Genomic DNA, 24,200 nt, shown 5'->3' on the forward strand with positions numbered 1-24,200 from the left:
GAATCTTGACGAGGTATTTCCGCTTCAATGGACTCCCGAAGGATAAAAGGATTCCAGTAAATACAGAAAAAAAAGACAATATTGTCAATAATGTTTATTTTATTCCAAATTTAATTACACTAATAACTAGTTCTAAAAATTTCACTTTCGATCTACACAAATTATTGAGTCAGTTTGTTTTAAATGAAACACAGTTATCTATAATTTCAATATTAGAAATTTTTTTCAGGTTCTTATTAAATCGTTTTATAATTTTTGGATTAGTTTCAACTTCACCCGAATGTTTTAGATGTGCATTAATTACCTTTTTTTGAAGTTTATTTAGTGAAATCCGTGTTTTCTTTTCTAAAATTCGAATTATTTGAGCTTGATAATCAAACTTTCCGGTTGATTTCAAATCCTCTGTAGATGTTTCTACTAGAGTATCATTTTTTTCTACTTGTGACTCCATTGAATTTATTTCCTCATGTTTATGTTTGTTTTTTGTCTTTTTTGATTGATCCAGCTCAGTTACTTTACTTGAATTATCCATATCATTGTTTTCTATTTCTTCTTTTATATCAACTTCTCCTTTTTGGTACTCAACCGAATCAATTTCCTGGTTTTGATGTTTGTTTTTCTTCTTTTTCTTTTTAGAGTGATGCACTTCAGTATTACTAATGTCAAGTATGTTATTTGAATTATCATCTATTCCATTGGCTTCTTTATTAACTTCCCCTTTTTGGGTCTCCTCTAAATTAATCTCCTGTTGTTGATCATTGTTTTTCCTAATTTTCTTTTTTGACTGATGTACATCAGTGTCGTTTATATTATTTGAATGATTCAATCCATTGGGTTCTTCTAATTTCTTTTTCTTTTTTTGTGAATGGGTGTTAGTATCATTGTTAAGAGTATTTTCAAAATTTTTTCTTTTCTTAGAATCTTGTTGCTGTTTCCCTTTATTGATTTTGTAACTTTCTATAATATTCCATACATCTTCAACTACTTTCATATTCACTCTACCCCCAGATGAACTCCTAATAAAATTCTAAAAAAAATATTCAAATCTAAAATCTAAATCTCTTATAATACTCTTGTAATATCACTCCAATCAATTATACACATTAAAATTTTTCTCAACATATTATTCAGTTTAAAATATTAGGTAGCATACCAAAAATTTCGGCTTTTTTCGAGGAATGTTATTGTAGGAAGAAATAGTGCTCAGCAAACTTCTTTGGGGCGCAGTTAATTTATCGTCTTTGAGAATTGATTTTACCATATCTACCCATGATTCTTGTTTCAATTCACCTTTTTTTACTACTCCATTGGGTAAAGAGCCCTTAGCAGCATATCGCTCTTCTTCTGTTAAACATTTAGTGTGAGCAACATATTCTTCTTCTCTATAATTATAAAAAAACGAATATATATATATATAAGCTGCTTTTCAATTTATTAAGCACTTTATGCACGAAACCTATGGGATCGACGCGTATAAGCTTAGCACACAAGAATAAATTGGAACAAATTTCGGTGAGCTTTATGTCAAGTTGCAAATTTTAGAAGATGAGAAATTATTTGTTGCCGTATCCGAAATACAAGGTACTCGATTAATTGATTACAAAATATGAATACTACAGAAGTACATTGCAAATATACTTTTAATTATATTAATAAAGCATATTCTGAACTTGTTTTGGCACTCATTAATGTAAGAGAATTTTTTTGAGCAGTTTCGTTGTTATTCACTTTCAAAAATGAGAGTATAAATCTAAATAAATTCCTACATAACCTCAAATCCCAATTTTTAAACTCGTGAAGCCCAATTATGTATCTTGTGCTTAAGAAGCACGTGGAAAACGCGACCATATTTGACGCCCAATTTCAAAAACAGCAATTTTAAACATACGTTATATTTTTGCGCACCCACATGCTCCATTGGATGCTCAAATTGTGCATTTTGGAAGAAACTATATTATGTTAAGGGACAATTGAGAAATAAAATATTTCCATTAAATTACTGTGGAAACTACAATTAAACATTTTACTGCTATTAGATAAACCTCCCAATACTAAAATACGATAGTGGAAAAACTAACCTAAAATCTTTAAAGCAGTCCACACATGTTACTGATTTTACATTTCGACATACAAAGCTGTAGTGTTTTTCAATTCCCTGCTTACGTAAACTTTCACCGCAATGATTGCAAGTAAATACAACCATTCTTATATAAATATATAAAGAAATTTATATATAAAATTTTAAGTATAAATATGCACACTATTTCCCCTACTCTTATTTACCATTCCGACAAACACAATTTACACAAATGACAGATTTTATGTACTGTGACAGATTTACTGCGTTCGAATATGATGATATCTGATGACTCTGAGTGTTCGGTATCTTTCGGCAATCCACTTTATTTCGATCTCACTACTCAGTTCGCACTCAGCCATTTGAATTTTTAAACACACTGAAAATATTTATTTGCCTCGAATCTTGAAAGAGTTTTCAGGTTTTTTTCGACGTCTCATTGCTGATCAATGTTAAAAAGTTGTTTGTACTTATGTGTTTTGTGTATATAAAATAAAATTAACTCAGTATAATACTTTCAGAGGTTACATATTTTTATCCAGCTTTATTACGAAATAATTGCAAATAAGCATTTAAAAAGTCAATTTGTGTACTTTCATAAGACTCCATATTGTTCTGGCCAGCTGTAATTGTGACGAGAAGAATATTGGGCAGACTAAGAGATCCGTTATTGTCCGGTTTAAAGAGCACATAGCTCATTTAAAATCATAATCATGACAAATATTAATAATATAAAATTGTTAAAAAATGTATCCGATAATAAATTGTTGGATGCATTTGAAAGCATTAAAATTGCTAGATGGCCAATGGCCAACTTCTTGGACATTCCGCCAAGGAGGATGTCCTGCTGGAATTAATTTTAGCGAGAGAAGGTTTATTGGTGGAAAAATTAAGTATAAAACTGGTTTTGGTTAACCTCAGATAACCAAGTTATCGTCTTCAAAGACTGATGTGCCTCAGACAGTTTAATTGTGTGTTCAGTATGAATATCGCCAAACGGTACCAAAAATTTCAACTTAGTTATTTTATTCTATTCAAAATTTGAATTGAGGTTGTAATTACACGCGATTTTAAAGAAAATCTCTTCTAATTACTCACGAGAATTGAAAAATTAGTTACTAGAAAATGTATCATTTCATGAACTAACTGGATAAGTCAGTTTTTACTGATTCTATTCATTTTTTCTAGTCGGCGACCAGAAAATAATCCGAGGGGGCTAAAACTGGCGAATAGGGTGCATGAACTAGCAATTGTCTTCTTCTTCTTGGCCAAATGTGGTCGATTTTGCTTGATTTCTTCGCTTAAACGTTGCATAATATTCGCCGCTGATGGTTTTTCCTTTTTCAAGATAGTCAATGAAATTTATCCCAAAAATGGATGCCATGCCAAAGAATGAGATGTTTGTTATAAAATTAAAACAATCAAGAATTTAGACAAATATATTTTTTGAAAATTCATACATATATTACACATAATAAAAAAGTACAACAAAATATACAAAATAATCTAATGAACAAACATACAGAAATGAAATATTAAGTCTAATAATTAAAAGATGAATCTAAATCTTTAGGCCACTGAGAAACAATTGGTTGTTAACCTATTTTACAACAAAATATATATAAGTTTTTATTAAATTTCTGCGCATTGACGTACATCACAATCTTTATCTGCTTGAAGTCTTCTTAAGACAGCTTCGATACCCTCGTAATCGTTTCTGGAAGCTTCTATAAATTTTTCTAAAAACAAATAGAGAAGAATCTAAAATCGAGTCTTATTAAAATCATTTGCGTAGCGCCGGTTAAGAAGAAGATGACGAAATTACGGTGATGATACCGATTCTGTAGTAGATGTTGAACATATAATAAAGAAGCCAGAGTGGCAATTAACAAACTAAAAACTTTTTTTTGACTCAATACTCAACTTCTTGTTAATTCGAGATGATACTGTATTTAAACAATAGAAAAAACTCACCATTTTTATAAATATATTTAGATATGCATCTGGCAACGACTAAACGAATATTGGCCACTGGGTCCCAACTCAAATCTAGCAAATGGGGCATCACTTCTGATATGAATAACTCATAATCTAAGGCATCTTCTTTCAACAATTCTATACACAATAAACAGAACGTCTGTCTACGTTTCCATTTTTTCGAATGAGCAAAATTTTCAACTAACTTCATTAATAAATTTGACGTTAAGTTTAGCTCAGACGATGTATACGATATCAATTTTACGACCTAGAAAAAACAAAATTACTTCAAATATACGGAGAAATAATTTTTATAGCAGCAATCGCTTGCATCTATTTCAATGATGAAAGCATAACGAGAAAGCTAACAAAAAAGTACATAACCCAGTGGTTCCTAAACTGACCAATCTGTGAAAAATGTTAGAAATCTTGAATTGTGTGTTGTTATAAAAGTAGCAACAATCTTTTTTAATATGTTTGCTATGTTATAATATATTAACAATTAACTATGAGATAAATTAAAAATGTTATGTAATGCAAAATGGGTAAATTAATTAAGGTGCGCCGCCATGCCATGTTTGTACTGAAAGGGAGCCATGGGTTAAGTTTGGAACCTCTGACATAACCTATAAAGCCTATATACCACGTTAGGACAAATACTTGCCAACCAAGGATAGTTAGGTAGATAAGAGTTTAATTAAAATTATCGTTTTGTTTTTAATAAAGTAATTCATCCTATTTTTTAATTACATATCGAATGTTTCTTGATAATACTTACTAATGCTAAAGCTGCCTGTCTGACAGCCGCAACTTTATCACTTAACAAATCCATGGAAATTCCGAAAATATGCTTCGCAACATCTTTCGGCTTGAACAAATCCATTGCTTTTAATAATTGGTTAGCTAATTTCTCCCTAAATCTCCAGTTCCATTCGTTGTCGGTCTGTAAGAACTCCGAAAACCTCGGAAGATATGTATTCCTTTTAGGCGCATCGATCAATTTCAAAAATGCCGCTAGATGTCTCAATATACCTAATTTATAAAAAATATTTTGAATATCGCACATATTAGTAAGAATAAATTATGAAATTTTGGACATTGTTACAAAGGGTAAGAATGGCAATGAACAGTTTGCAATTTCAAATTCTTTTATGTTTTCATTTTTTTCTTTCCAGATCCGAATATTTTTTATGACCTTCCTCGTTTTCTCTGCAGCATTTTTGTCATCAGATATTTACATATTCTCTAAACATGTTCCATGCATTCAACTTGTCCTCCATTGTTTAATCTCAAATTCATCATCTGTCTTCATCCAGCCCTCTTTTGTGTTCCCCATCGGCCATCTCAAATAACTATGTTCTGATTTTCAGTTCTAATTATTTTATTCCATTTTCTTCTAATACATCTCTACATGCGAGCATAAAGATACCCACAGGGCTCTTCCTAATGTAATAGGGTGGCCGTAATTACCACACGAACAATCAAGGAACTGCAGATTTTATTGAATATACCATGAAGTGATAATAAGAGCTGCTGAAGCGAATCCAAACTGGTTGATAATTCAGGTCATTACCGACGCGATCAAAATAGATCTTCTGATAGAGGATTTATCGTTGTAGAAACAAAGACACGTGCAGCGTCAAAGAAGGCGTGATGATGGACCTACGGACTTATAAAGAGTGCGAGGGACTGGACAGGAAAGAAGCGTAGCGACTTGAACTATCAGCTAACGAGATATAGGAAAAAAAGAAATCAGAAAAATATAGGTCACGACCCGAATTAATACTAAATCGGGAATTTGGGTGGTACAATTGGTAGGTTTGGTGTTATGATATCTAGGGGTTCATGATTGTTTTGTTGTTATTCAATTGTAAAAGCTGAAGAGATTCCTCACCTATTCTTACTTCATCAAGATCTTTGAGGAAACCTTCGAACAATTGAGTTAAACTGTTGGTGGCAATTTCAGGTCCTAGAATGATGGCCAATTCGTGTAGGCTACTAGCTACTGTCCTTCTAACTTTATATTGCATGTTCCCGGCTAAAGAAAATACGGTATCTTTGAGCAAGTGCCAATTAGAACGACCCAATGTTAAAACTACTGCTGGTAAAAATTGCGCGCAATAGTAAGCCACTTCATCTTCGACGTTAAGCGATAATATCGGGTATGTCATTGATATAAAACGGTCTATTAAAATTTGAGGAACTATTGTTTGTTCTGGTTCTTCATTTACAGCGGTATCTTTAGATTCCTGACCTAAAATTATTATTGTGATTAATAAATATGGTACTTAATAAAAATTAAAATGTTTACCTTTATTCTGTTCGTCTATATCTTCCAATGATATAGTTGAATTGTTGTTATCGGTCGTATTGTTCAAAGTTGAATTATTTTGTGAAGTAACCTGAAAAGAAAAAAAACTATTATACAATCCCGTTGGTATGTATTATGAGTAAAAAGGAATGTGATTCGGTACACCTGTGGTGGAATGCATATGGATTAGAACAAAATTTATAAATTCAAAAAAACTCATCCTGAATTACAGTGAAACCTGGTTTAAATACTCATTGAAATACCTCTGTTATGGGAATTTTATTTAATTTTCGATAATTTCTTCTTGAACATCCTTTTATGAGTTATTATTGGAACACCATAGTGGAAAGTCATCCGACAAACTGCGCCGAAATCAAGTCTATAGAATTATTCAAAATAATAAGGAAATGTATTATCAGTTTATGGGCAAAAAAAATTATTTAACATGGATAAAATAGCTAGAAGAAATATACCAAATGATTAAAAGTGCTCTGGAATTTAGGAGTAAGCCGATTGTTAATCATTTTTCTGATAGTAATGGATATTTGGAGGGCTTTAAGAGTAGGAGTGTTGTAGTTAATGAAATACAGGGTTATTATCATTTGATTAGAAGCAACAATATGTGTTAAACATAAAGGAACAATAGTACATCTTATAGCATTATGTTCAAAATGTACACTTCCAGTCAAAATACAAACATCCCCTAGAAGTCTAATATTTCCATTTTTGTTTCTTTTAATTTGATATTTATATCGTTAACTTTTTTTTATATTAACTTTTTATCCAGCCTATTGACTATTTCATTTTAAATAATACCCTAGACGACAAGAACCCTACATTACAAATAATTTAACACCCTGTATCTCATTAATGACATACTTGTTTATAGGAAACTTTCGTTATAAAATGGAGTGACAAAGTGACTGCTAAATATTTTGGAATCGAAAGAAATGTGTTTTCGAATAATGTATGAAATTGTATTGTTTCATTAAACACAATTAAAGAAATAAACTAATTTGATTGGTATTGTCAACGTAAAGCTAAACATACACAGCCTTATGGGGATATTCTGATCTTGAAATTTGAAAAAATCGATTTTTTTGTATATTTTCAAAGTTTAAACCTGTATCTAACGCGTCTGCTTTGGATTTAAAAAGACCAAAAAAGGGAAGGAAGAAAAAAAATTGATATTTCTTTTACAGATTAAAAATTTTGCAATTTTTTAGTTCCAGATCACTACAAGGGCTGGAATCGTGGGAATCAGGGGTGCACCGTTTTTTTGTAGCCCCCACTTAACCGACCTTTTTTTACTTTTTTTTATATTCTTAAAAAGTTAGTTTCAAGGCTTCTAGACCAAAATATTCCCTTCAATTAGTTGCACAAAAAATAGCATCTCAATTAATACAGTGACAAATGAAAAAAAAATGAATTAAAAAAAAAACGTTCACAATATCAACGTCAAAATACACCTATAAAACTTCGAAATACTTACGGTAGCAAAAATATTTCAAAATATGGGATATTGTGCTGAACCAAAATAAATTAGCTACACTGAGAAGCTTACGCGAATGAGAAAAGCAGATCGTAGCGATTTGTACTTTAAAAAACTCATCCCTTTAAAACAATTACAACTTTTTCAAACCGATAACATTCACAAATTTCTTAATAATGTACAATCAACTGAGTAATAATAATTAATTTAATTCAACCACATTAGAATAACGATGTAATGTCAAAAGTTGCTTCGAAATTCCCTGGTTCCGGTCTGAAGTTATTCCTAATCTACGTTTCCTTTTAATTTTATTCGGCGCTATTTCTAGCCCAGTATCCGTGTATATGCTGTCCGACAAAAATTAGGTAATACGAAACGATACGTTATTGGAGGGTGAAATAAGGAACACTTTATTCCACTTAACTATATGATTAACAGATCCTAGCGGAAAGATAATAGACACAAGAGGTTGTATCTCTGTCTGGGTCACATTCTTGCAGTGTTGCCTAATTGTAAATAGGAAATTATTATGTCAGAACATCAGTGACTATGGGTCAATAAAGATCTTTCGCCAGATAAAAATGCGTTTCACTTGTGATTAGACGATAGCGCAAGAAGCAGGATTGGACATTTTTGGATAAAAAGACGCATTTATATTCTTTTTGATAGCCAAGCGGTCTTGAAGGTCCAGAATGCAAGTCCAAGTTAACGTAGGAGTGAAAATAAATCCTAAGCACCAGCAAGCAGGGTATACCAGGTAATGAGGAAGCAGGTAGGCTTGCCAAAAGGGGCGGAAGCATCATATTTTGTACCAGAGCTTCATGCGATATTGGAGAAACACTTTAAGCATACGTTTCGCTATTTCTAGCGATTACATCGGTCATTGTCCGGTAATTATTCAAATGTGAGTGAATTATTTTTCTCATAAGTTGAAATTTTCTTATCCGATCGCCTCTAACAAAATAATTTAAAAATGTATGCAAACGAATTTTAAAAGGTGCGATTAAAATATAAATAATGATACTTACTCGAGCATCTCCAGTACCATCGGCAACTAATATACTATAATCTCCAGCGGTAACTATGTTCGGATCTAAAGGCAACTCGGGACTTATATACCAATAATTGTGTGAGTAAAATAAATGCAAATCATCTTGTATCGTACCGTTATTATTGATATTTACCTTAATGTCGTTGTCGCGTATGTCTTTATTTTCTTCTTTACAGACATTCGAATTTAATTGACACAGTTCTTTATCATTACTATTTAAATTTTTACTATTTTCTATATTTATATCCGTATTATTTACACATAGTTTAATATTTTGTTTATCATCTTTTAACTCTTTGTTAATAATTTCACTAGTATCACATTCTGTTTTAGACGATATCACATTATTTGGTTCTTCTAAAATATCTTTTATGTTTATTAAATTTTCGATATAATTATCGCCGCTTTTAGTTTCTTGCAACTCGTTCGAATCTCCTGCAGTAACGTCTGATCCATTCGCGATTAGCTCCTCAGTGTCTACATCGTAATCGTCGTAGTATGCGAAAAAATTGAATTTCTCCGTACTAAGTAAAGCCACTCGTTCAGTCATGGTGAGTGTAGGAACGCTAAAAAGAAAAATCGTCGATTAATTTCATATATTTTCGTTGAAAAATTTTACTTACAAATATTCCCTGCCTGCTCCATCAATCAAAACCAAGTCTCCGTTACTATTATATTCCATCATTGTGATGGGCGGATTAGCAAAAGTCGATATGAAATGTCCCAATGATTGGAAAGCCGATACTCTAACCCATCGACAATCGTCTTGGAGTAAAACAGCAAAAGCAGGGGCCAATTTCGTTGTTCTCGTGGTGTACGTACAAGCACACGACACATACGTAACTACATATGCGCAAGATTTTCTCACCAACCAGGTTTCATCTACACACAATGTTAAATATTGGGGCAACTAAAACAAAACATAATTATATCAATCAATAAATCACCTACAACGTGAACATCAAAATAAAAATTTCTGGAATTTATGATTTTTTAATCCTTTTTTTAAATTCTGTCATGTTTGTCCTATGTTAGAATGACAGTGACCGTGGGTCAATGAAGATCTTTCGCTAGATCAAAATGCGTTTCACTGGTGATTAGAAGATAGCGCAAGGAGCAGGATTGGATATTTTCAATCACAAAAAGTAGTTTTTCCTTTTTGCCTGATAAAATGAGTAGCTTTGACAGTTTTAGTTTCGAGATTTCTTGAATTGTTGATTTTTTAATCCATTTTCTAAATTCTGTTATGTTTGTCCTATGTTAACAGCGTTACAATCACTACGAGATACTTGATGTTTTTGAAACATTTTGGGAAGGGGTTGAAAATTTGAGGGGATCTTTGAATGATGACTGCAACTATGCCAACTGCACTTTTGGAAACTTTACACTAAAAAAACAGTATACGACAAATTATATATTAATTTAAAATGTTAGAAGGGGGGAAATGTTAAAAGAATTGGATTAACTAAGTCCATCAGTCAAAGAAAATATTTATCAAATAATGCTGTGCTAATAGACTTGTAAATAGTATTCAGAGTTGCTGCAAATTTTTAACTTCAGCAACCCTTTCTTACATTTTTTGTGTAGTGCCCAAAAATGTGTAATTTACGTAAATCATAATAGTCTGAAAGGACAAAACAAATAACAAAGTTCAAAATAGTATGAGCTTTTGAAGAGCCCAAATGTGTTAGTAATTTTTAATACAATAAGAAAAAATTTTTACTTACATCACGAAATTTGAGTTTAAAAGTTAATAGACATATATTCAAGTTTTATGCAGAAAAAAATAATTCAACGGAATAATCAGCTAGTCTAGTGAACCTATCAAAATGACCATATTGTTTCTTGTACTTACCAAAATTTTTTCAACGGATTCTCTACTGACGACCGCGCAAAAGTGTCCAAAATACGCGGCGCATACTTTACGTATATAAGACTTCGAACTGGAACATAATTCGGCGAAACGGCCGAGGAATACTCGTTCGGTGACATCCCGACCAAGTAACGGTGCCAATTTGCTCATTAACTGAAAAAAAAACCAAATAAAAATATGGGGTGAAAAGTGTGATGTTCTTCCATATTATTGCGATTTGTGAAATATAAGCCAAACTATTTGAAACGATGCTAACTTTAGCTCTAAATTAATTTTTGATTTATGTTTTATATTTTATCTTTTAAATATTCATGTTAAACTGTTAAGTTCGTACTGAAAGATCAGCTTTGAGTATCAAAATCAACTCCATTTTGTAAAATAGTCGTACATGTTATAAAAAATTGTCTTTTATAAACATCTTACAATGAAAAGCACAAAACAGATCACGTAAAACCACTACTAAATGAGTGTCAGAAAAATATTGATGAAGATGAGCTGAAAAACATACGAGTTGGGCTTAATTAATGGGGGATACAATTTAGAGACGAGATTCGTTAATAGTAAAGTTATTCACAAAAAAAACACCTCGATAACCCAATTTTTTACATTTCTAGTAGACTAAATTAATTAAAAATGTGGCTTGAGATGAAAAAGGTAGAATAATACCAAAACGATATACGTTTTGTTTACACCCGAATTTTGAGTAAGTCTATTTATCAAAAAAAAAAAAAAAATAGTAAACCAAAACAATGATCAGTGCGTGAATACCCCGGGCGAAACGCGGCGTTGCATCGTTATTGTACAAATTAGTGACACCATAATATACCACAAATAAAAAACAGCGTGGGAAGGCAAGCGCCGCATCGCTGAAGAAACTGTTAGATCATGTGTACTACGGGAACGGCATCGTAACAGATTGTTGACATAAGTAAAAAGCTTCGTTTTAATGCTAGCGAAAAAAAAATGATTGTAGACACACAAAAACAATGATCAGTGCTTGATCAGAACGTGAGTACCCCGAACATCGTAACAGATTGTTGAAATTACCAAAAAGCTTCGTTTAATGCTAGCGGAAAGAAAATGATTGTGAATATTTATAAAAATGATGACGTTATTTCCAAAACTGCAAATATTTCGGGATTTCGAGTGTTCAAGCTCAATTTCAACCGATGGGGAATAAGAAAATGAGTTTATCGAGGTAAAAACTGTAGACTTTCAATATTAATATTCGATTTCTGCATTCGCTGTTAGCAATAAGATGCAATATATGAATAAAAATATTTAAACGAATGCGTCCCATATTTTGGCCCATTCAAAACTTTACGTTCATATTGTATATTTTTGTAATAATTATTTATAATTCATATAATTAATCTAATGTGTAAAACCGCAAAATAATACGAAGGTCCTGGCGTTTTCGACCCTGATCACGTGCACTATGCGTGAATGTTTTGGTTGACTATTTTTATTCAATCTATAGACTTCAGTTAATGCCGTGTAATGTAATTAAAAGTTTTCTACGTATTATTTTGACATAGGACGTTTATACTGTCACATCATTGTATGACGCGCGTTTCGATAACCAAATGATCGTCTTCAGAGATTGAAAATCAACTTTTGCGATTAGTCTAACAGTGTAACTTTGACTGTTGTTATAGTGTGTTCAATATGAATATTTCAATTCAGTTAACGGTATAATAGTGGGGTGTTTAATACCAACACACTTTTCAGAGAATACCTCAAGGATACATCAGATGGTTTCGGAGATTAAGCACGAATATTTTCCAAATTTTTATATAAAATGTAAATTTCTCCAATCATTAATGAAAAATGTGACAGGTGTGATAAAAAATTAATATTAGACATAATGTCTGAGCGTTTCAAAAACAAAGTTATTGTTTTTAGAGACTATTAACTTGACCTACCCATATATACTTACCCTTTGTTCCCATTAAACTATTAATTATTTAAAAAGCTCAACACTTTCAATTGCATCAAACAATTAACTGATGAATACATTTTTACATAATAGTTCATAGTTTAAATGAGCTAAGTGCTCTTTCAACCTGACATAAATAAAAACAGGTCGTGTCTACAGAAGACCTGAAGAAAGATTCGAGCAGTGTACGTAAAATAAAACTTTTGGCTTTTGGAGGAGGTTCCCGGATGGTTTGGGCGGACATTACAATTGAAGCGAAAACCGAGCTGGTTTTCATTGAAACTGGCGGTGGAGCGTCGTATCAATCCGTATGGATTGGCCAGTGCGTAGTCCGGATTTAAATCCTAGCGAGCATTTATGTGATGAAGTCCAGGCTAGAAATCTTGAGGAAGTCTCGAAATCGGATGACAAAACGGCGCTCATTGAAGAATGGGATAGCATAGAACAAGATTTGTAAAGAAACTTATTCGATCCATTATAAAACGATTGGTAACTGTTATTAGGACCAAGGGAGGGGATACTAAATATAAAAAAAAATAACTCAGTATGCTAAAATCAGAAAAAGAATGAAAGCTACAGATTTTTTGACCGCGTCGATTTTTTTGCTCACGAGTGTATTTATGAACTTTCCCTGTTCTGTTCTAATATATTATTAAAGCTAAAATTCCGCGGGAGCTCCGAGTATTTTTTGTAACATCTGTTTTTTTATAGAAGCAACTTCTAAAAAAGGATTTCTAATCTAGAGAGTCTAGCAGTCGTAAGTGAGTTAACAATTTGATGGCATAATGAATACCAGAACTGAATATAGAAGAATATAAAATACTGTACAGATACCTTTCTAGATATCGCCCAGGTATATGATAAAGTCTAGTACAACGGACTGACAGGAGGTTATGCGGGTGATCTTTCCTTATTTTATACAGTAGTCCATTATACCAGACTTTATCAGATACCTTGGCGATGTCTAAAAAGGTATAATCTAAACTGTTGACTGACTTAAGTCTGCTTTATATATAAGACTTACATCAGGAACCTTTGAATTCTTGAAATCTCTAGATTGCCATAAATCGACGAAAATCTTTTTTTAGAAGTTGCCTCTATAAAAAATAAATGGACAGATGTTACAAAATAGAATAATTTAAAATAAATGAGTACTTTAATTAATAAAACTATTTTTTGATTGCGATTATAGGTAGCGATAAGCGTTCATTAAAAGATTAGTGCCCTAGGGTCATTTATAACTGAGCTTCAACAGTCTGCAGGTGATTGCAAGTTGACATAGACACAAGTAGCTCAAGTTTACACCGGCAGTGAGTTGTAATGTAGAAGTATAATGACAAGGCGCGCAATCGGTCCTTATTTCAAAATTGACCCACATATAAAGTAACAGTTCAACATGAATCATAGTTTTATTTGGTTAATTACAAAAAAAAAACGAAAAACAATGTTTACATAATAATCAACTCACATATACGATAATAATGTTGATAATTCTTCTCGATCTTCATACGTTGTAAAAATTGCACTCTTACGCTCATCAAAGCTGGCTGTGATATGAAAATGAAAAAACATTTCACATCCAGTTGATGAGCGAAAGCATACAACAACCAGTGTGCCCCCCAGGACAAACAGAAACCGGAACATAACTTCGAATCTGATTGTGTTATAAATGTTGCATCGCTCATCAAAGCTGGCTGTGATACGAGTCGAATATCCGTTTCACAACCACTTGATGAGCGGCGCGGCACTTCATTACTACATGACAGAATTTTTACCTGGAAAACTTAAAAATAGTTTTAATTATAATAATTAACTAACCTAACCATTTTCATAGATTTTCTTTTGGGTATTATGCAACATATGCAATTTTGTTTTGAAAATTTTGAATTATTTTATATTAAAAATGCAAAAATACCAAGACTAAGATGGGTTGGATATAAACTAAGGCGATTCGTTGAAAATAATTATAAAGTAGATACCAATAGAAAAAAAGAGACCGAAATCTAGCTGAGAAGATCAAATTAACAAAAAATGTTCAAGACATTTTTTTGTAATTTCTCAATGTTTGGAGTACATTCATTGGTTGAGCATATCACATAACTCTAAAATTGATCCGAAACGCGTTGATAACTTTGCGGGTGATTTTTAGACCTGACTGGGTACAAAAAGAAAACAATTGGGCGTAAAGTTGTAAGCACCATCTGGGCGTCTCTTATTATTCTTTGGGCTAGGAGAGAACAAGCAGTTAAACCGTAGAGAGAAGCCTGAAGTATGGTCACTGTAATAATCAAGCCAAAAAGGGCAAAGCACCAAGACATTAAGGTGAAAAAAAAGCCCCCTCCATGACTGGCAAATAAGAATTATTTCAACAAAATATAAGAAAGGAGACAGCCAAGAATGTAACAAACGATTCACTTAGGGAAAATATATGCCAGAAGCAAAAAAAATTCAAACACATTAGAAGATACTCTGTTCTGATTTGGACCCAACAAAGAAAAACCAGACGCAATATTTTATAATGATATACATAATAAGAAAAAAATTACACTTTGGTTTCATTGATCTAGCAAAAGCCTGCGATATAATAGAGACCTACTAAGGGCAAAACAACCCGAAGAAAAAAATCAACTAATGGTGTGGGGATAGAAAAATTCAAACATTTTTAGACAGATCAGCAAATAAAGTAGGCGTTGTCGTCTGTGTTTAGTTTCACGTATTGAAAACAAAGAATTGCCAAGTTTTATGAACAAGATATTTCGATTGAAAGAAAAGTCAAGATCAGGCAAAGAAGCAAATAAATGTCAAAAAGGAAAAGAGAATCATTGGTTAAAGACTCATGGAAAACAGAGAGTCGGTTTGCGAACAATTCAAAATCAAAGAGAAATTTGTAAACAACGTTCTAAAGAGATAAAATATAAATTAATAATTTAATAACAAAAAGCAATTAATTTTACATTGTAAGTAATAAAATATCTCATTTATAATAATTACAAAATCAATATCTTTCACCATATTATTTAAAAGGAATTTGAGCTGAAAATGAGGGTAATAACCACCAAAACAAGAATTCTGACACCGGCTTGATTAATTGTATAAATGGAACTGGACACATCGAGTTCCCCAGGCTTTCTAGTTAAATATGTCAACCACCATGAATATCCTCGTGGAATAAAAATTACATTTACATTATACTTCCTTCTATTATCCATAAGAGTGAACTTTTTTTATTTGCATAAAAAAGTCAATGAGTACAGAGTTATGATTTATAAATTTACCACTTAGCATCGTTATTACCTACAAAAAAAATTTATGAAAACCCTGTAGTATGCAAGAAAATAATATGTTTTGAAATTTTTATCCATATGCAATAAAATCTGGCAACAAAGCAGGCCAGAGAAATTAACATCTCAGCTTAAACTCCAATAAAAAATATAGTGCATATTACCCAGTATAAAAATAAAAAATTGTAAATATTTTTTCCTATATAAAATTATAAAAATTGACAATCTATATAGACAATACAAAAAATGAACATTGGGGGAAAAAAGGAATAACAACATTTGGGACCAATGGAACAGAGTTATTCAAACATACACCATAAGAGTACCATAAGGATTGAAAACTTAAGGCAACAAGATTAAATTTAGTAAAAGGCTGTGAGATGTGGAAAATAGAATATTGAAAACAAAATTTTTCAACTTCTGATTCATTTGATTATCAACAGTTACATATGAATTGCGAATGTATAACAGAAGCCAAATAAAATAAAAAGGTACCACCGAATCACTCAAATATCAATGATTTGTGTCAAAGGAGGTACTGTTGAACCAAATAAATAGGCAAGACCGGGAAACATACAATGAAGTTGCTCAAAACTATGGTCTAAATATGAACAGATAAATATGAAAATAAGGGCTTGGAGAAAATGTTGTCACAGGAGGGGTATCAGTGATTACATCGTAAGCCCCTGTTAATAATCTAAATACCTTTCATTAAATGATTTTATATGAGGCTAGTGGTTGAAGCGATATTGACAACAGGATTCTATTCATAGAAAACTCCGTTCAATGATAAGTAAAATTTGCTTAAACACAAAAATGAACATGTGTAATACCATTATCCAAAGTTTTCAGTTATGAAACTGATTCAAAACATTTTAAGAATAAAAAGTTATAGAGAAGTGAATACAACAAACGGTTTTAGGCAAAATTGCACAAAACAAACTGCATTTAGAATAATATAAGCAAATAGCTGATCCAAAATAGGAAGGTGTATGAAAAACTGGACAAAAGGGTAAAAGAAATGAGAGAAAAATTAGAAAACTATAAAGCAGTGATAGTTGATTATATCAATACTGCAACTCGTCAAAATGGCTGTGATACCATTAATTTAAGGTTTCACAACCAAATTGACTTGCTACAACATTAACAAATTCTTCTTTCTTCATGTGTTGATTGTACCTTCCACCCAGCTCATCAAAGTGGCTGTGATATCCAACCGAAATAAAGATTTCACAACCAAATTGACGGAAAGGTAAAAGGAATTTATCCGCAATTGTTTTCCTCTTCATTTTTTGTCTTGTAGAATATTAAATTCAACATTGCTCATCAAAGCTGGCTGTGATAGAATCGAAAAATCTAAAACTGCCAACTCTGATGAGTAATGGCAAATTAAAAAAGAAATTGTAGTCGCACTAGTAATGTCTACATGAAAGACAAGGTAGTGAGACAATAAATATATGAACATCTCACTACCCATGTCTTTCATAAAGCCAATACGAAAGTATCGCACTAATACAATAATATAATAATTTTTCGAATAACAAAATACATAAATTTAAGTAAAATTAATAAATCATATACAAAACTATATCATTATTAAATGAAATGCATATTTGTTATGTAGCACCAAGTAAATACCAAATTAATTGTGAAATATGTAACTGTACTTTTATTACTTTCACAATAAAATGTCACAACATTGGCATTCCTTATAATATGTTTCTGAATATAAAAAGGTGCGAATAAATAAACATTACCAGGAGACAAACTAATTGAAAGTATAATTTTGATAACAAAATATTTATATTAAAACATGATTCAATGTTTGTCTTTTTCCATCAATAATTACAAGTTAAAAATGCCACCTGTTTAGATGTGAAACATTACTAAGAACTAATAAATTTTTTATATAAAAACAAATATTTCCAGGTAAATTATGAATAGTTAAAAATCAAATTTGCCCAGCCTTAATTAAATGATTACTTACATCTACAGCAGTGATTTGTACCTCTGCGGCCGTTTGTGATTTTGTAAGCGCCAAAATTGTGGGGCATATTTGTATTTCGGCTTGAAGTTTTGATATAAAACGTTGTTCTATCAGTTGAATAAGGGTGGAAGTGATATCGTAACACCCTAAATTTCTTACTAGCAACGGAATGAGATAATCTCCTACAACATTCTTGAATGCACTCACTCGAGTTGAGCATGCTAGTGCTTGTGCGGCAATATGTGGTATTTGCTCTAGTAATTCAGCCCTCAAGATCGATTCTAAAATAGAAAAGCGACGTTATTAATATATCAAATATATTATCACTATTTAAAGAAATAATTAACACTTTTGATAGAAAACGTCGGAGTGTATTGAGGTATACGGTTTTAATCACCCCACTAAACGGCACCACGAAAAAAGCGGCAAACGTAGAAGCACGCGGTTTGCCTCCATTTTGATTTCAGCCCAAAATATTCTTGCAGGTTAACCGGAAACGCTTTCTACAAACTAGATAGAAATATTGTACGTTTCGCACCAAAAAACTAATCACGACTTACCCTACATGCTAATCTTTAATTTTACACTAATTATATAAAAAACAAATTGATATTTTCTTGAAATTCTTTAAAAAAATCACAAGCGCAAACACGAAGCGTTCACACAGCCATGCCGATCTCGTCTACTTGATGGCATTGCCGCAGCAAGGCGCTAGCTTCGCGGCGGCAAGTAGAGATCGTTGAACGCTCTTGTAGTACGCGCCTGTCACACCGTTTCACCTTATTTCATTCAACTTTGCGCAGCACCGCCCAATGTCTGGAGCGTCCTTCCTACAACATTCAGTTTGCGTTCACTTACCATAGTGGAAATCGTTTCAAATGCCAATTTCACGAGATAAGTAACGAATTTCTGCAAACATTGTTTTATTTATTCAAACGATATACGAAGAACGGTTAATAATTACGAGCATGAATCAATTATTCACAAGAACGATTAAGAATATTGTGATTAATTTAGTTATTAAAATGACTAGTATGATACTCGTGCTTTCTAAGAATTTTAATAAGCGTACAAATATTTTTTCCATGGTAATAACGCTACTCATTTTACCGAAAATAGACCAACAATTTCACAGGAAAAAGATACATGAGTGGAGATAAATTGTAGGTGCTTACTAATACAGCAGGAAATTTCAATTAGAATATTAAATAAATTATATTACGCTTATATTATCATTGACGGGTTTAACATAATACAAAAAAGGTTATACATTCAACATTAAAGGATTATACATTCAAAATTAAACTAAAAAGTAGGTACAATAAATACGTAAGATGCTCAAATTGAAATTCCCGCCGAAAATGGAGGTAACCTCTACGTCATTGATATATAGAGAAACATAGTTGCCGTTTTAGTATAGAGGAATAGCGAATTAGAACAAGACATAGATACACTAGAATTTGAATGTCTGACATAGGCGTCTGCAGATGTTTTTGCATTCGTCTGGGATATAATTTCAGAACGAATATTTCGTTTTATAAATATAATCAAACTTGAATTTTGAAACTTTCTTAAAAAAAACATCGCATATGAATTTAATTAGAGGATTGTCGATGTTTCAATGACCTAGTAAAGTTAATTTCTGTATTCGCCGCAACGCACTAAACCTCTTTAAGAAGAGTGCAATGACATCATTGGGGGGTCCGTCTCGGAGCAGATGTGTGGTGCGTTTATAAATTTAGTCTATAGAAAAATATCAGACCTAAACTAGGAACTTTAAGTAACGGAAAGGTGACTACCAAATAAAAACGCAACGGAAATAAAATTTTGAACTAAAATATTTCATTCCAATTATAGTAAGGGGGATAAGAATAAGTTTTAGAAGTTTTTTTACGAAAAGAATAATTCTCCCAACCCTTAGATTTTTTTTTAAACGGATGAGTCTCTTGATAAAATTTTTACAATGTATACGAAGGTTGGCTGAAAATTTCTCGACCTAACAAAGAAACAAGAAAGTTTTTTCCATAATAATTTTTACTTTTCTTTCATATGCGTATTTTTTCTAAAATTTTCTTGATACTCAACAACAAAATTCTCAACTCGACTCAATTATACGATTGTCAAACAAAAAGTAAGCGTGCAAAATGGTAGAAAATTTAATGAAAACCCCTCAACGAATGTGCAAATATATTTTCCAACTTGTATTGATAATTGGTAATATCTTCATGTTGAGATTGAGGAACTTACGTAGACCATGCACCACCCCACGAACAGGCTCTGCTTTTGTGAATTCACATAATTCATTCACAGTGTTAAATTCTAACTATTTGTCATTTCATCATTATTTTACACAATAAATTTTAATAAAGATGTCGGTGGTACAGAGTTTCAAGTTATTTCTTATCCAAGAAAACTTTTTCGTAAACGGGAACCTGCCCGTTGGTTTCAAATCTTTACCAAATCACACACTAGATCAGAGGTGTCAAACTCAATTTTGCAGAGGGCCATATATCAAATTTCGAATTTGTAGTTGGGCCATATTGAAAATAAAAAAAATGACCTAACTTAATCAACCGTATCGCTTCGATTACTCGACTCAACTGACTCACGTCGCACTCGTTTTATATGGTTAAGGAAGGTTCTAGTCTAGACTCGAATATTCTATCGTTCTCGACAAAAATAATAGGATATTTCCGCTTGCTGCTAAGAGATGGAGATACTGTCTTTCTTTCTCGCTTGTCTAGGCACGCGCTGCCCTTGAAATTACTTATAAACATCCGTAGACTTTAGACTATGAGTATTAAAACATCCCTAGAGGAATCGAATGAAGTCTAAAAGCTCTGAAAAAACATGATTCTTATGTATACATGTCTTATTGATACGGCCCGTGGACCGAATCTTTGACATGACTGCACTAGGTGATTGTATCTAAAAGGATTTTTGGCGTCTGGATTAGTCACCGAATTCGCAGGATTTGTCTCCCTCTATTCGAAACCGAGCAATTCGTTACGAGGGACGCATAAAAGGTACTGAAGAACATCCCAGCCGAGGTTTACGAAAACTATATGGAAAATTAAGCATCGGTATACTTGTATTGGCCCGACAGGCTAATAAATTCGGGTCAAATTTCTATGTTAGTATATCCAGAATTTTTTATTTAAAAATTCGATATTAACTGAAAAATCCCAATGAAAATTGTAGGATTTTGTCCAACTAATGATACAATAATCCATTCAGGCAAGCTGCTACCAGGCGACGTAGAAAATTTTCACCAGTAACGAACTTATAAGTATTTTTTTTTCTCCAACTGATATTCATACGGAAGACGCGCTACTCCACCTTTCCTACAAGATATTGGGGTGTCTGCGTCTAAATTTATCTCAACACTTGGACATAAATAGTGTTATTCCTTGGAATCCGCGAGGGCTCACGTCAACGTTGCCAAACAATGTAGTACGAAACATTTTTTTAAGGGGTAATAATTTTGATCTCTCCCCAATTTTTTTCTAATCATTTTTACCATAAGATACATACTTTAGTTCCTTTATAATTTATTTTTTATATAAATGATAAGATCGAAGTTCCCAAAACTAAACATTATTTCATTAGGACAATGAATAACTTAGCTCGCACTGATCACAACAAATTTTAGAATATACCTCGTACAAATAAGCTAGCTCATTATTTTTATTAAAAATAGTTTGAAACATAAAAAAACTCATTATTAGAATTGTTATGAATCGTGCTTTTGACGATGTCTGTAGTTCGGGTCTCAAGTCCGAACGAGAGTTTGTTATACCACTCTGATGAGACGCAACAACGTCGAAACTAGAGGTTACAATCATCTCTTTGCAATAGCGAGCCATCGGGGATGTTAACAACAACAGAAACGTCCACGAACATCACGCTCTTCAGATGAGACGTAATTCAGGTATTAGCCGGGAAAGTAGTTGTTTTCTCCTTTGAAGAACGGCATTTTCGGAATAATTTTCAGAGAGATCATTTTGATATAATTGACTGCATATGACAACTACCGCCATCTCCATCTATATGCGAAAAGTTTCAACAGTTAAATCAGATTTAATCTAATATTTACACAGAAATTTGATGATGAATTTCATTAGAAAGAATGTCTAACGATATATAGATCGAATTTAATTCGATGAATCATCTAATTTGAATGCAACGCTTCCCGTAAAGTACGTCTTTGGTGATAGTTGCAATCGAGTATGATCCACGTGCGTTACTTCCTGCCCCTCGACACCGGAAACGTGGCGATTTAAGTTCAACGCGCCCCAGAATAGAACAACATAACGACGCCAGTAGCGTAACTAGAAATAATTGTTTTTTTGACAAAACACGTTTTGTGTTGTTTTTCACAACAATAGACTATGTAATTTAACAATATTTGACCTGTCAACTCTTAGATTTAATGTCGGTCAATAATTTGATCTATTAAGATAGGGGTTTGGGGAGGTTATAGTCCCGGGCCCCAAGTCCTATTCTGTATTTTTTGATGTGTTGATACTATAAATCTCACGTATTTATATTATTTTTAAAATTTTTCCGGATTTCCGAATTCCTTAACGGAGCCTCGTCATTATTTTAGCCTAGTGACGATTTTTGATTTGTTAAGATATTTCAGGTAAATGAAAAGGTAGTCCGAGGATGAGTTTTACTCATAGTAATCCGGATTATTTTTGGGAAATTTAGGTTTAACCCGATCATAACTTACGAAAAGTTTTATAGTAAATTCAGAAAATATATACAAAGCTAACTATTTTATGTTTTCGCGACAAAACTTTTGAAAAGTCAACATTTAAGAAAAAAATCTGGTAGATAATCGAAAATTTTGTGTTTAATTTAATGAAAATTATGAAATAAAGTAAAAGTTTCAACCGGTTGTCAAATGATTCAGTATCAACTAACTACATTATCAAAAACATTAAAGTGCTTATTAGAAACCGGACGTTGATAGTAGATTGAATTGGACTGAAAATCTCAAATATTTCTAAACGATATACTACCTACTTAAGTTTCGAGATAGACAAATAAAAACAAACATTTATAATTTGATACGGCTTGATTGTTTTCCAAAATATTTTCCATTAAGATCACGCATTTGAAACAATTGTATTTAATCTATTCCGTTCGAGGTGCAAGTGATCTGAACGCAGCAACTGCTTCTTTAAGTGTAGAAAAACGTTGATCTCGCAATTTATTTTTGATTTGCGAGAATATGAAGTAATCATTGGAACCCAAACAAGGACTGAAAATTAGGAACATTGCGAATGAAAAGACTGAAGAAAAACAAGAAAATGTACGTGATGAACGCCGCATTAGTATGGTTCGACTTCAAGCTTCTTAATCAATAGAAAATTGTCTAGAAAACCTCAGATATTTGTACCAGATAATTTTTGACGCACAAGAACAAGAAAAATTTGATCAAGTACTGATTTGAATCAAGCGGCGTTTCGATACTATTGTAATCAGTGTTTTTTTTTAAGAGATATTGGATTTGATTTTGAAAAAAACCAAAAAACAAATAATTTGAAAAAATTGATGAAATCTGGTATCGCTAGAACGATCAGTATAATTTAATATTTGAATATGAATTCATGCAAATGTTGCCCTCGGCTCGGCTTTAGATACCCCATGCGTAAGGCCTAATTTTGGCACGAATAAATGCTTAAATATCGGCTTTCAGTGCGTCAATCGTTCTTGGTTCATCGCTGTAGACATGGCTCCACAAGAAATAGTCCAAAGGCGTTAAATCACACGATCTAGACGGCCCCCAAACTGTTCACCGGAGGCGGTTCTCAATTTCGCGTGCCGCGTGGCATGTGGCACCGTCTTGTCGAAACTACATTACAAACTCTTCCATTTTGGACAAAAAAAAAAAAAATCGTCAATCATCACACGCTAGCGTTTCGCCATTTACAGCAACGTCGCTTTTGAAGATGATGCCTTCGGATCATAATCCACACCAAACAGTGACTTTTTCGGGATGCATTGGAAGCTCTTGCAATGCTTCTGGCTGGTCTTCACTCCAGATGCGGCAATTTTGCTTGTTGACGTATCCATTCAACCAGAAATGAACACAATTTTTCGATAAAAAAATGGATCTCCCTCCAACTTTACCAGCGTCCATTCACCAAATGTTTGACGTTGTGGGAGATCGTGTGGCTTCAATTCTTGTACCAGCCGTATCT

General features: G+C 32.5%; 2 protein-coding genes across 5 annotated transcripts in view; both read right to left on the reverse strand.

Annotated features, from left to right (window-relative positions):
• Window positions 1-79: 79 nt before the first annotated feature.
• Window positions 80-2,328, reverse strand: LOC130441160 (cell growth-regulating nucleolar protein). The gene is made up of 3 exons (XM_056774722.1): window positions 2,079-2,328; window positions 1,154-1,382; window positions 80-1,027 (listed from the first exon to the last, which is right to left on the reverse strand). The coding sequence occupies exons 1-3, from the start codon at window positions 2,201-2,203 to the stop codon at window positions 170-172; spliced, it is 1,212 nt and encodes a 403-aa protein (XP_056630700.1). The 5' UTR covers window positions 2,204-2,328; the 3' UTR covers window positions 80-169.
• A 1,170-nt stretch (window positions 2,329-3,498) lies between these two features.
• Window positions 3,499-24,200, reverse strand: part of LOC130452425 (serine/threonine-protein phosphatase 4 regulatory subunit 1-like) — a 115,772-nt gene continuing 95,070 nt past the window's right edge. Inside the window, exons 1-11 of one of the 4 annotated variants that reach the window (XM_056791704.1) lie at window positions 18,549-18,743; window positions 18,386-18,498; window positions 17,989-18,269; window positions 10,764-10,934; window positions 9,532-9,818; window positions 8,886-9,474; window positions 6,366-6,456; window positions 5,949-6,308; window positions 4,833-5,086; window positions 4,052-4,322; window positions 3,525-3,816 (exon numbers count right to left, since the gene is read on the reverse strand). In XM_056791704.1, the coding sequence (XP_056647682.1) occupies window positions 3,710-3,816; window positions 4,052-4,322; window positions 4,833-5,086; window positions 5,949-6,308; window positions 6,366-6,456; window positions 8,886-9,474; window positions 9,532-9,818; window positions 10,764-10,931 (2,127 nt within the window). In that variant the 5' untranslated portion in view covers window positions 10,932-10,934; window positions 17,989-18,269; window positions 18,386-18,498; window positions 18,549-18,743 and the 3' untranslated portion in view covers window positions 3,525-3,709. Of the gene's footprint in view, window positions 3,817-4,051; window positions 4,323-4,832; window positions 5,087-5,948; window positions 6,309-6,365; window positions 6,457-8,885; window positions 9,475-9,531; window positions 9,819-10,763; window positions 10,935-17,988; window positions 18,270-18,385; window positions 18,499-18,548; window positions 18,744-24,200 lie in introns of those variants that run through there. The other 3 variants (XM_056791701.1, XM_056791702.1, XM_056791703.1) reach the window with 3 other exon arrangements.

This window comes from Diorhabda sublineata, chromosome 1, assembly GCF_026230105.1.
Source record: "Diorhabda sublineata isolate icDioSubl1.1 chromosome 1, icDioSubl1.1, whole genome shotgun sequence".
Lineage (NCBI taxonomy): Eukaryota > Metazoa > Arthropoda > Insecta > Coleoptera > Chrysomelidae > Diorhabda > Diorhabda sublineata.

What these genes read in the sequence shown, in the direction of transcription:
- LOC130441160 (XM_056774722.1), bottom strand. Translation starts at nt 2,203, where the DNA reads ATGGTTGTATTTACTTGCAATCATTGCGGTGAAAGTTTACGTAAGCAG. An exon ending in GACTGCTTTAAAGATTTTAG is followed by an intron (nt 1,383 to 2,078) that starts GTTAGTTTTTCC and finishes TTATAATTATAG; the next exon opens with AGAAGAAGAATATGTTGCTC. An exon ending in GAAAAAAGCCGAAATTTTTG is followed by an intron (nt 1,028 to 1,153) that starts GTATGCTACCTA and finishes TATTTTTTTTAG; the next exon opens with AATTTTATTAGGAGTTCATC.